The 12,688-nt window shown below is 37.6% G+C and overlaps 1 protein-coding gene across 1 annotated transcript; it reads left to right on the forward strand.

Moving 5' to 3' along the window:
* Window positions 1-5,064: 5,064 nt before the first annotated feature.
* On the forward strand, window positions 5,065-6,934 carry LOC103433528 (probable glutathione S-transferase). The gene is made up of 2 exons (XM_008371793.4): window positions 5,065-5,609; window positions 6,292-6,934. Exons 1-2 carry the CDS (start codon window positions 5,298-5,300, stop codon window positions 6,643-6,645), a joined length of 666 nt encoding a protein of 221 aa, XP_008370015.1. The 5' UTR covers window positions 5,065-5,297; the 3' UTR covers window positions 6,646-6,934.
* Window positions 6,935-12,688: the final 5,754 nt, after the last annotated feature.

The following is a 12,688-nucleotide window of genomic DNA, read 5'->3' on the forward strand; positions in this document are numbered from 1 at the left end:
CCTATTGATGATACATCACATAATCTACAAATATAATCTAAAAAATTGGTAATCCTGGCATTACTCAATTACTAATCCTATTGGGTGAAGTGTGATCACGGTAAATGGAGGAGATGTGTGGGAATTTTGTTCTATAAATTTTGGGATCTAGTGCTCATACAAGTACATAGTTCCATGGAGTAAGATAGAAGTATGGTTAGAGCATATACGTTAATTATCTTTCATATTTGTTTCTTAAGAAAACTAATGAAAATGGTTTGAAAACTTTGAGTTTTAACGATTTAAACAAAATAAAGGGTAAAGTGAATTGTATCATAATTGACTTTTTTAGTGTAAAAATATGGTTTTTCGTTAAAGTGAACAGTACCGGAAACTTTTCGTTAAAATTCTCTTGTTTCTTATGATTGAAAAACATGTGTTACAGTCGTGATTAAACTAAGATGAAAGATATTAAACATTTAACTATATTCCCATTGTAGTCAAGTATCTCATTGTGTTTTTTTTTTTTAACAAACGATATTATCTAAACTAAGATAGAGGGAGTTGGTTTAGCCTCACAATGGGTTAGTAATAATGTAATTCTAATTCACATTTGACGAGAATCGAACTTAAGATCTCTCACTTACAAATGAAGAAAAATATCATTAGACCGTAGTACTAAATGACAAGAATCTCATGTTCTTAAAAGACCAGTATTAGTGTTTCGTTTCACCCAAAATTAAAAGGCAAGAACTAAAATGAATCTTAGCAAACTCTTGGTAAAGAAATATAACTTTAAAAAAATATCTTAGCAAACTCATTTTGAAAATACAAAGAAACCCCAAAAGAAATGTTTACATGCAGATGAAGTCCGGGTCATTCCAGTAAAACCAGCCTGCTTTTAGAAGCAGAGTTTCCAAGTTCATAGAATGCCAATAAATAATTCGAATTTTAGGGTAAAGTATTTTGGGAACAACAAAACAAAGTAATGGTGGAACATCGTAATCTTCTCAAAGGAGTTTCAAATTGTTTATATAAACATTTTTTTGTTTACATCAACATTATTATAATTAAACTAGCAACTAGTTTTTACTTTAAGTTTACCATATCAGATTAAGTTACTGAATTTGGAATATACTCAATGCTTATTTGTTATTACGGCCCTCGTAAGTTATAACTCTATTCCAATTCTACATTGTCAGCTGAAGCAAAAATTACACCACATCGTTTCTTGAAACTCAATTTTGCATCACTTTCTTACATTATGTCCATTTTATTTAAAAATTTACGCCACTTCGTTTTCTGAAACTCACTTTTTGCATCACTTTCTTATATTCTGTCAATTTTGTATCTATATAGTCCGCTAACGTGGCATGATGGAGTCCCATTTATTTCTGTTTTGATTGCCATTTGTGCAAAATAATATATTATTTTGCACAAATGGCAATCAAAACAGAAATAAATGGGACTCCATCATGCCACGTTAGCGGACTATACAACAACAACAACAACAACAAAGCCTTTTCCCACTAAGTGGGGTCGGCTATATGAATCCTAGAACGCCATTGCGCTCGGTTTTGTGTCATGTCCTCCGTTAGATCCAAGTAATCAAGCCCAGTTCAAGAATAAGCCTGTGGAAAGTTACTTCTTCAAAAGCAAAAGTATCCCATATCATCTCTTCTCATTTTTCTTCTCTTTATCCTTCATGCTGCCTGCAAGATAGGGAGAATGTGAACAATCAGCCGGAGCTTTGATTCCTTACCTTGTCTGTTACCTCTTTCAGCAGATCCCCTAGCTCGGCGACTTGGGGGACTCCTACTACATGGTTTGTATCGCGCTTGACCAAGCCTGAAATTACAAGTAAGCTTCAAGTGACATTGATACATTACCTTGTGCATCTCCACCAGTTACAGATACCACCCCTGGATGGAGGAAGAGTACTTCCAGAGAAGATTCCACATCTACCTATGAGACAGATAAGGAAAGTCAAGCCGATACCACACTCCGGGACTTAGAAGTTTCGTGGTTACGAGATCATTCTCCCACAATATTTCCTAATGTCATTTGTACTAAATCATTCACTTGTACTCCCTAAAGGAGAGCTTGAACCTATGTACTTGTGTAAACCCTTCACAATTAATGAGAACTCCTCTATTCCGTGGACGTAGCCAATCTGGGTGAATCACGTACATCTTGTGTTTGCTTTCCTATCTCTATCCATTTATATACTTATCCACACTAATGACCGGAGCAATCTAGCGAAGATCACAAAAAGTGACCGTTTTCGCTACCTAGGATCTATCTTGCAAGAGAACGGAGAATTAGATGGAGATCTCAACCATAGAATACAAGCTGGATGGATGAAGTGTAAGAGTGTATCCGGCGTGTTGTGTGATCGTCGTAGGCCACTGAAGCTCAAGGGAAAATTTTATAGGACGGCAATAAGGCCAACGATGTTGTATGGCACAGAATGTTGGGCGGTGAAGCATCAACACGTACACAAAATGGGTGTAGCGGAGATGAGGATGCTTCGTGGGATGTATGGGCACACGAGAAAGGATAAGATTGGGAATGAGGATATCCAAGGTAAAGTAGGAGTAGCCAAAATTGAAGGAAATATGAGAGAAAATCGGTTCCGGTGGTTTGGACATGTGCAAAGAAGGCCTACTGACGCTCCGGTTCGAAAATGTGACTACGGGACAGAAGTTCAGGGCCGAAGGGGTAGAGGAAGACCTAGGAAAACTTTGGAAGAGACCCTAAGAAAAGACTTGATTACTTGGATCTAACGGAGGACATGACACAAAACCGAGCGCAATGGCGTTCTAGGATTCATATAGCCGACCCCACTTAGTGAGAAAATGCTTTGTTGTTGTTGTTGTTGTTGTATAGTCCGCTAACGTGGCATGATGGAGTCCCATTTATTTCTGTTTTGATTGCCATTTGTGCAAAATAATATATTATAAAAAAAATTAAAAAAATAAAAACTAAAGTTCTTCTTCCCCTCGCGTTACCGCCGCACCTTCCTACCCAAAATACACTAATTCAAACTATCAACCCACCAACTCAAAATCAAAATTTGGGGATTGAGTATTGGAGTTAAAATACTTGTGCGAAATGCTTTTATTTGGGTTTTTTGATTGAGTTTTGTTTGTGATCACAATTGGGAAGAATGCTGAAGCCCGACTGCATCAAGGTCATTGTTACTGGAAACATTAGAACAAGTTTGGTTTGGTGGGTCTTCACTATCTGATGAAATTTCCGGTTCTTGATTTGAACTTCCAAATGGGTTTAACAGTTATCGATCATGCCAAGTCAGTGAACTTAACAGATTTTTAAAAGATTAACGGAGTATGAGAAAGTGATGCAAAAATTGAGTTTTAGAGGGGAAATGGCGGAATTTTGAAATCTTATAGACAAAGTTAAAGTCAATACGACTGTAAATTAGTAGTGAACCCCTAAATCGTCTCCTTGAAATCTTATCGGCAAAGAAGATTTGTTCATGGTTGAATGGAGCAGTTCATAATTGAGTTTTGTTTATGCACGGGACAATATAAAGCATTATCATGATTAATGATGACCAAAGTAGTTAGTGAGAAAGAATTAAAATTAAGATCAGAATTGGGTACTAATTAAAACTCTCAAGTCTCAACCATCTAAATTAATCTCCATTTTGTTTTGGTTGGTGACTTTCCGTGCAAGGCATTACTATGTAATTCCAATTTGCGTCGGATGAAGGATATGATTTTGGTTGTTGTTCTTGTTCCAACTTCCAAGGCTCCTCCCAACCGTTGTTTGGATGTTGATTGCTAATTTGAATAGACGTAGAGGGAAAGACAAGCTTCAATTCCAAGCTGCTTCTGAATCTCTACAAATTACAAAAAGAAAGAGGAAAGAAATGGAGCCTATGATAGTATGATGGACCACTTTTGTGTTTTAAGTTGTTGATTCCTTGTTAAAGCTTGTGTTTCCATTTATTGCCATGGCTCCATCCTACATTTCAATTTTCAAATGCAAACTTTCATGATGGTAAACAACTTACATGGTATGAGTATTGATCCCGAAGACTCGGAAGCTGGCCATTTGGGCCTTTTCTTTCCAAAAAGATGTGAAACACGCTAGATAATTGATGGACCACATTGCTAATTATTTGTTTATTGTTGTTTGCAAATGTGGGAATATGATCATTTGTTTAGAGGTATGAACGAAGCATAATGGACCCAAGTTGAGTTGTGTTACAATCAATTGCATAACACCCGTGTGGGTGATTTTTTGTTGTTGTAAAATTCACATTTTGATCAATGATTATAAATCTCTTACATGTGTTAGCGATTGACATTAGCAAAATTTTACATGTTTTCTTATCAAATAACAAATTTTCATTAAAAAGCTTGCAACAATTCAACTATGACATCAAAACATCTACTCTGTACTTAAACAAAAGACACAAAACTAAAGCGGACAAAAACTACACAAACAACTATATAAAGCAAACATCACCCAAATTGATCTTAAGTCAAGTTCACAAGAACCATATCCACCAAAACCCTAAAACGACTCATTAGCCTAATGGGTACTACTGCCACCGCATCTAACCATGAAGAAGATTCTGAACATTTTCTCCGGTGATCCATCTGTTTTGAGACTTCATGTCTTATTGAGGCCCAGCCTACCTTGTTGAAAGTAGAATAAGCCCACTTTCAAGGCTTGTAAGCTAAAAAACAATAGCACTTTGGAGCCTAATTGCCTCTTCGTTGCAAATTGTTAGCAGTTTGTCGTATTTTGATCTGGAGACTTTGTTGACGTTATTGACACTCTAAAAATCTCGTTGTGTACTACTCATAAGTTTATTTTCCTTATTAAATATCGAAAGTTTGAATTGTGCAATAAAATTAGAAAAATGTCAATAACGTCAGCACCACCCAATAGAAAAGTTTAAAACTTTATGAAGTCTTGGTCATAATATATTGATTATTAAGGCCCTTAGCGCTAAGCAATGACCAAACACATCAGAAACAAAATTTAAAGTTTACATAAGTTGGACTAAGTCAATACAAACAGGTACGATAAAATTAAAACCAATAAAAACTAGCCAATGGTTTCAATGAAGAATTGTCAAAAAGCAATGCTCTCCAGATCTTTCCTCCACCAAATCACCATTTTAAAAAGATTACTGGACTATTGACTTTGAGTAGAGTTGTCCTAGCGACCAAGTAAACACTGTCTTCCTATCTCTGTAAAACCCAGAAGGAGTTTAATCCAGTGATATTATCCACAAAAGGTGATTAATTAGCAAAACTTGATTAGTTAGTGCTTATATCATGGCTGAAGTGAAGCTGCTGGGATCTTGGGGAAGCCCATTTAGTAGGAGAGTGGAAGCAGCTCTGAAGCTAAAAAATGTGGAGTATGAATTTGTTGATGAGGACCTGCAGAGCAAGAGTGCTTTGCTTCTGAAATCCAACCCAGTTCATCAGAAGATCCCTGTGCTCCTGCACAATGACAGACCAATAGCTGAGTCCCAGGTCATTCTTGAGTACATTGATGAGACTTGGAAGGAGGGTTTTCCCATTTTGCCTAAAGATCCTTATGAAAGAGCTCAGGCACGTTTCTGGGCTAGGTTCATTGATGAAAAGGTAAAAATGTTTCACTTTAATCTTTCCGTATTAATTATATAAAAAAAAGTTATCTTCTTTATTGTGCATCTAAATCATTGATGATCAAGGTTATTTTTAACAAAGTTGATTATAGCATGAATGTGTAGTTTACATTAACAGCATGTTTAACATAAGCATGTGCATGGTGATTTTGCATTGAGCATATTAGCTAGAAATTCTTTTGTGACTACCAGTGTAAAATGTTTATATAACTAAAACTTCGATCATTGTTTGATTAACTTGAATTTTGTTTGAAATGTGTACTTGTGCAGTCTGGATCAAACATAACAACACATGTCTGACCCCACATAATATGTTGGTAGTATAGAATGTATATGCTATGGAGTATGAATTATTGATGAAGTTGGTTTTTGTATGACATATGTAGTCTAGATTAATAAAATTTATATCATACCGTCGAGGTTTCTTAAAAAAAAATGTGGTCTAGACTAACAACTTGAAAACATATGTCTGGTTACATAAAATCTGAATTAGTGATCAAGTTGATTCTTATATGATATGTGTGGTCTCAGATAATAGTTATACATCATTAGTTTGGCAAGTGAACATTATATAGTCCAATTTTCTGACAGCACTAATTAATTTTGCACACCATAATATGCCTAATAAGCTAAATTCATATTTTGTTTGCTTATTTTAGTGCTTGCCTGCAACATGGAAAGCTCTCTGGGGCAGTGAGGAACCTGAGAAGGCTGTGGAAGAAGCCTGTGAGCTTCTGAAAATATTGGAAAATGAGCTCAAAGACAAGAAGTTCTTCGCAGGAGAAACCGTTGGACTTGTGGACATTGTTGCCAACTTCATAGCCTTCTGGCTTAGAGCCATTCAAGAACTTGTTGGAGTGGAGCTGTTGAGCAAAGAGAAGCTTCCCAAACTCTACAACTGGAGCGATGAGTTTTGTAGTGTTTTTCAGGAAAATCTGCCTCCCAAAGATAGATTAGTTGCTCACTTCCGTGGTCGCCTACAAAGCACCACCACCACTACTACTTCCAGCTAATTAAAAGGGTTCATAAATCAGTCATAAGATGGTTTACTTCGAAGCATTTCGTAGTTCATGATATTTATAAGAATAAATGCAGGATTGCACTTGTGGCTAGATCGCGTTCTCTTGTGCGTGCACGCTCGCGTATGATGCATATTTATCTTGTTAGACGTGATATTACTATGTACTCTAAGCTAGATTGAGGGTTGGGCAGAGTTCGAACACCGAAGTGCAATGAATTGACGAAGAATGTCTAATCCACTTAGGTAATCCATCATTTGCAAAGTACTTAGTTACTTATATATTCTATATAGTGCCATATTTTTTTTTAATGAAATCTCTGAAATAAAAGTTTTCCAACTAATTATCATTGAAATATATGATTTACCATTTACCCATTTACATATAATCAGAACAACGTTAACTATAATATTTGCCTCCTACAGAAAAATGTAAAAAATACATAGTAAATCAGTATATAATACGCGTATGACAAATGAATTTTTCAAAATAATTCTATTTTCCGTACAAGTTTCAATAATTCATTAAATTACACATTTTAGAACCTTAACATACAATATTCGTATTATACACGTACTTACATACATTTCATGTTTAGTACACGTTATTTTCACACATCTTTCAGTGTCACACATGTGATGCCCCTATCTCGACATTCGTCCATGATCGACACGTGATGTTAGAACATACCAACATCTAACTTACCTACCTTTCTCGAGACATGACCAGAAATAACGAACAGTTTTATACCGTAGTATCGTTTCCTATTATTTTATAAGTGCATCTAACCTTTGCGTTAGACTGTCTACGTACCCTGTCACAGGATCAAGTCATTCATAGTTCACTCTTAGATAAACTCTAACATTTCTCATGGCATTCCTAACTATAAAATATAAAGTTATAGTTAACTTTGAATGTAAGTGATGAATCTATATGTCATTCCATCTTTCACATACTTCAAAAAGATTTCTAATAACAAAACCATAACCAATAACATTTCAATGGATCAACAAGGCAAAAAGTTTAATATTTACCCACATTAATCAATCAATACTATCAAACATCACTTCACTAATCGTAACAAAGCCAACATCTGTAAGGATTGCCGTAATTTTACACTAGTATTATAAGGAAACAACATTGTAATCTTAAATTACAAATACAAGTGTAACCTTGAGCAACATCTACTCACAAGAATCTAACGTTCCGGACCAACTCAACGCAACCAACTTGGGAAAAGGATTATGGACCAAGGGATTCCAGACCAACTCAACTTAATCCAGCTATAGAATGCGCATTGACCCCCAATGTGGATTAACCAGGTGGAACCATAGGCATCCATCCAATAGGGTGGTTCCCCAATACGGATTAACCAAGCAGAACCACCTATGGATCTAATGTGGTTAGGTAAACAATGATCCCTAAATGCGGATTAACCATGCGGAATCACCCCTATAATGCATATGGTTCCCCAATGCAGATTAGCCAGACAAAACCATCTATGGAAATAATGAAGCCAAGTAGGCAGTGACCCACAAATGCGGATTAACCAGGTAGAGTCACCCCTAGAATGTGTAGGGTCCCCTAACGTGAATTAACTAGGGGGACACTTATAGAAGTAATGAACCACGTAGGCAATGACACCCATTGCAGATTAATCAGGCAGAGTCACTCTTACAATGCATATGGTCCCCCAATACGAATTAACCAGCGGGATCATCCATGTACCACATTGTTACATGGTGCAATCACATTATCACACATCATAAATCCTATTATACATTCATTCAACATGAATCACAATTGTAAGTACACACATGCACTATTGAATCCACATGAACAACAATTATCTAATCACACATATGTACAAGTTCTACATAATACTTCTAATATGGCCACCATCTTATCTCCTCATACTAGTATTTGCACAATATCGTTACTGTCATTTAGAATTCAATACACACATAAATTCTGGTTAGGTGTCACTTACATGCAATTCGAGGCACACATCCTCCAAGCAGTGTTCTAAAAGTCGGCCTAAACGGCTGCCTAGGCGATGGGTAGCAGGTTGCCGATCCGATTAAGCCCAAATCGTTGTATAAGTCGGAAAACTCATTCGACAACGCCATGCAAGAATCTAGGCGGGATAGGCGGAGTAGGCGGGGCTGGGCGGCTAGGAGATCTGCCTGGGTAGTTGATTTCTTATGGAAAAATAATAGTAGCCACAATGAAAATTATGAAGTTTGGTGACCACTGAGAAAAACTGGAGAAGATAGAAGGTCAGAGCAACGAATGAGAAAACGATGAATAGTTAAAAATAAACTCGGCTTACGACGTCGTTTCCTTATCGTTATATTATATTTAATTCAATTGGATGCCAACATATTCCCATTGTCCAAAGTTAAATGGACTTGAAAATTAATGGACATTTGACCCAATCAACATCGTCCAGTATGAATCTAGTAATACAAATGATAATGGGCTTTTTCATTTCTAATTTTTTATTAGAGTAAGAAGACTTACAATAAGTTTTTAATATATTTGCTATTTTTAAGTATAAGAATGTAAGTATTCATATGTTTTATGATAAATTTAATTAAAATAAAGGAACCACCCAACCCAACCCAACCCACTAGTACTTTTATTATGAACCACCCAACCCACTACGTGGGATTTTTACTTTTTAAAAAAAAAAATTAGATATAATCATTTAAAATGTCTTAAGTTATATAGCATATATGTTTAATGTGTTTTTAAATTTTGGACTTGTTAGATACTCTTTTTGTATTTTATCATTCTTTTATTATCTTATTTATAGATTTTATACAAGTATAATTTTTTATGTGTCAATATGCACTTATTTATAAGATATACAAGAAATTTACCTAAATCTGCCTAGGCCGCCTAGACGCCCGCCTAAATCCCGCCTAGGTGCTAGACGCCAGTCCGCCGCCTGACTAACGCTTAGCGTTTTTTTAGAACCTTGCCTCCATGATGGCTCATTGAGCAAGATACGTCCACTAAACTTTGTCAAGTCTCTAGTAAACTAAATTTGAGTAATTAAAGACGTTTTGGGAAATTTGACCAAAAGTCAACCCTTGGTCAACGCGATCAACGGTAAGGTCAACAACCATATGTAATCTAATCCGGTAGATCCATACATCAGAATTCGATCCATAAATTTTTAAATCCTCAAATATTATGTATAACCACATGCTATAATTTCATGACAATCCAACGCCCAGATTGTACGTTCAATAACTATATTAATCCAATCGCAAGATCCGTATGTTAGATTTCATATCCATAAATTCCTAAGGTCCTCAGAACATACAAACAACAACACACTATAATTTCAGGACGATCCAACGAGATATTTATCCACTAAAAAGATCAAGTGGTAGTAAATTACGAAACTAGGTCCAAATGATCGAATTGCGTCAAACGGGGGTATCAAAAATAGATTCAAAGCATGAAGGTGGTTTCCATCGGGATGACAATGGATCGTTGGAAACCCTAAAATCGTTCAAACGCCGATTTGACGTCACCGGGGCTCCCACAGCATGAACCTTGATTGGGTTTTGTTGGGGGTCAAGGTGAGTTGAAAACTAGTGAGGGTCAACGTCGGAATGCACGGAGGACGATGATCGTCGGTCGGGAAACTTGGGGATTCCATGGTTTTGATCTGCCACGAACAGCAGCCAAACGACGAAGACTTGGGGTGGAAAATAAAGCTTGAGGAGCACTGAGTCGATCTGCGGTGGCGTTGGTTTCATCGTCGTCGGAATTCGACGAGATCGTCGTCAGAAATTCACCTGGGAAGCAAGGCATCGAGGGCTAGACAATAGAGAAACGGGTCGTACATACTCAGTTTTTATTTCGGAACCCCCCTAATATGGGCTAGGTTGAGCTGCCATATATGAGTGAAATTACCATTTTGCCCTTAATTTTGGAAGCTCGTAGTTCATTCCAACTCCGTTTTGTATATAGTTTTCATCTACGTGCTCATAGGATGGAGCTCAATCCAAAAACACTAAGAGTGGCCTAAAAAAGTCTACGAAATTTTTATTAAGAAAAATCAAATTTTATAACTAAATAACCAAATTTCCAAAATTAAATGAAATATAAGATTAATTTTCCTAAAAAATACGAAATATGAATTATTGAATAGTGGAATTCGGTATTGGGATTTCACAACACATATTGTGAACGTTTTTAATTTAATATATTATTGAAGAAATAAAATAATTATTTAATCTATTAAAATGTTAAAAATGGTCAAATATTTTAAAGTAATTTTTTAGAAAAGTTACCAAATAATGCACGTACTTATTTTTCACGTACTATACCCCGTTTCGTATTTTACTAACTATGAGAAGTGACAAATTTTTTCTTAATATATATATATATATATAATGTAACATCCCACATCGTCCAGGGGAGTGATCCTTAAATGTATATTCTCATCCCTACCTAGCACGAGGCCTTTTGGGAGCTCACTGGCTTCGAGTTCCGTAGGAACTCTGAAGTTAAGCGAGAAGGATGCCAGAGCACTCCCAGGATGGGTGACCCACTGGGAAGTTGCTCGTGAGTTCCCAAAAACAAAACCGTGAGGGAATGGTAAGCCCAAAGCGGACAATATCGTGCTACGAGAAGGATGCCAGAGCACTCCCAGGATGGGTGACCCACTGGGAAGTTGCTCGTGAGTTCCCAAAAACAAAACCGTGAGGGAATGGTAAGCCCAAAGCGGACAATATCGTGCTACGGTGGTGGAACGAGCCCGGGAAGTGGTCCCCCCCGGGGCCGGGATGTGACAAAATGGTATCAGAGCCAATCCCTGGCCGGAAATGTGCCGACGAGGACGTCGGGCCCCTAAGAGGGGTGGATTGTAACATCCCACATCGCCCAGGGGAGTGATCCTTAAATGTATATTTTCATCCCTACCTAGCACAAGGCTTTTTGGGAGCTCACTGGCTTCGGGTTTCGTATGAACTCTGAAGTTAAGCGAGAAGGATGCCAGAGCACTCCCAGGATGGGTGACCCACTGGGAAGTTGCTCGTGAGTTCCCAAAAACAAAACCGTGAGGGAATGGTAAGCCCAAAGCGGACAATATCGTGCTACGGTGGTGGAACGGGCCCGGGAAGTAGTCCGCCCCGGATCGGGATGTGACATATAATGCCTTGTTTCCTATGATGCCATCGAAAACAAAGGTTTACTACCATCTGTGACCAAAACTATTATCTTTTAATATCACCCAGTTGTAATTATTAATAAGATTAGTAGTCCTCTCTTTTTCGGGCGCTCTATAAAACCTTCTAGTGAGGAGATTAGTCCACGCGAGTCCTCTTTAATCTCATTAAATTTAGTTCATGCACGTAATAAATACAGGATTATACTAATAAGTAATCAAGTCCAGTCTATTGAAAGTTAGTGATGCCAAAAAAATTACCCTAAGGGCCCGTTTGTTTGGCTTCTCTAAGTCTCACTGGACTGGATTGGAGTATAGTCCAGTGTTTGTTTGGAACACGGACTACTTTTAATGGTACTACGAGGGACTCACCTCGACTAGCAACCTCCTTAGATGGTCTTACAGAGACCCCCCGAAAACAACAGGACTGCTAAGACCGGCTTTGTTCGTCAGCTTCACTTGTCTTCTTCGTTTGTCTGCTTCGCTCGCCAACTTTCCCAACGGGTCTCAAATCGCTGGGCTCCAGCTCGGAGAAGAGTCTGGGTTGGCTGGATCTGGGGCCTTGGAAGATGACGGTGGTTTGTTGTTTGATACAGGATCTGCTGCCATGGTTGTCCAGTAATTACCAAACTGCCTTCTCTCTCGCTCGTCGGATAATTGTCGACTTCCTCACCCGACTGATTAGTAATCGAATTGAAGGTGAGGTGGGTTTTTTACCCGACTTCCTCACTCGTCGGATACTTGTCGACTTCCTCACCCGACTTTCTGAGAATGTGTGAAAAGAATAGAATTGCTGATGAGAGAGAGAGAGAGAGAGAGAGAGAGAGAGAGAGATTGAGAGGGAGATGG

Source organism: Malus domestica, chromosome 04 (assembly GCF_042453785.1).
Source record: "Malus domestica chromosome 04, GDT2T_hap1".
Classification (NCBI taxonomy): domain Eukaryota; kingdom Viridiplantae; phylum Streptophyta; class Magnoliopsida; order Rosales; family Rosaceae; genus Malus; species Malus domestica.

Bases quoted from the DNA above. Each gene is read 5' to 3' on its own strand.
- LOC103433528 (XM_008371793.4), top strand. From the start codon at position 5,298: ATGGCTGAAGTGAAGCTGCTGGGATCTTGGGGAAGCCCATTTAGTAGG. The intron at 5,610-6,291 runs GTAAAAATGTTT...TGCTTATTTTAG, and splicing joins CTAGGTTCATTGATGAAAAG to TGCTTGCCTGCAACATGGAA.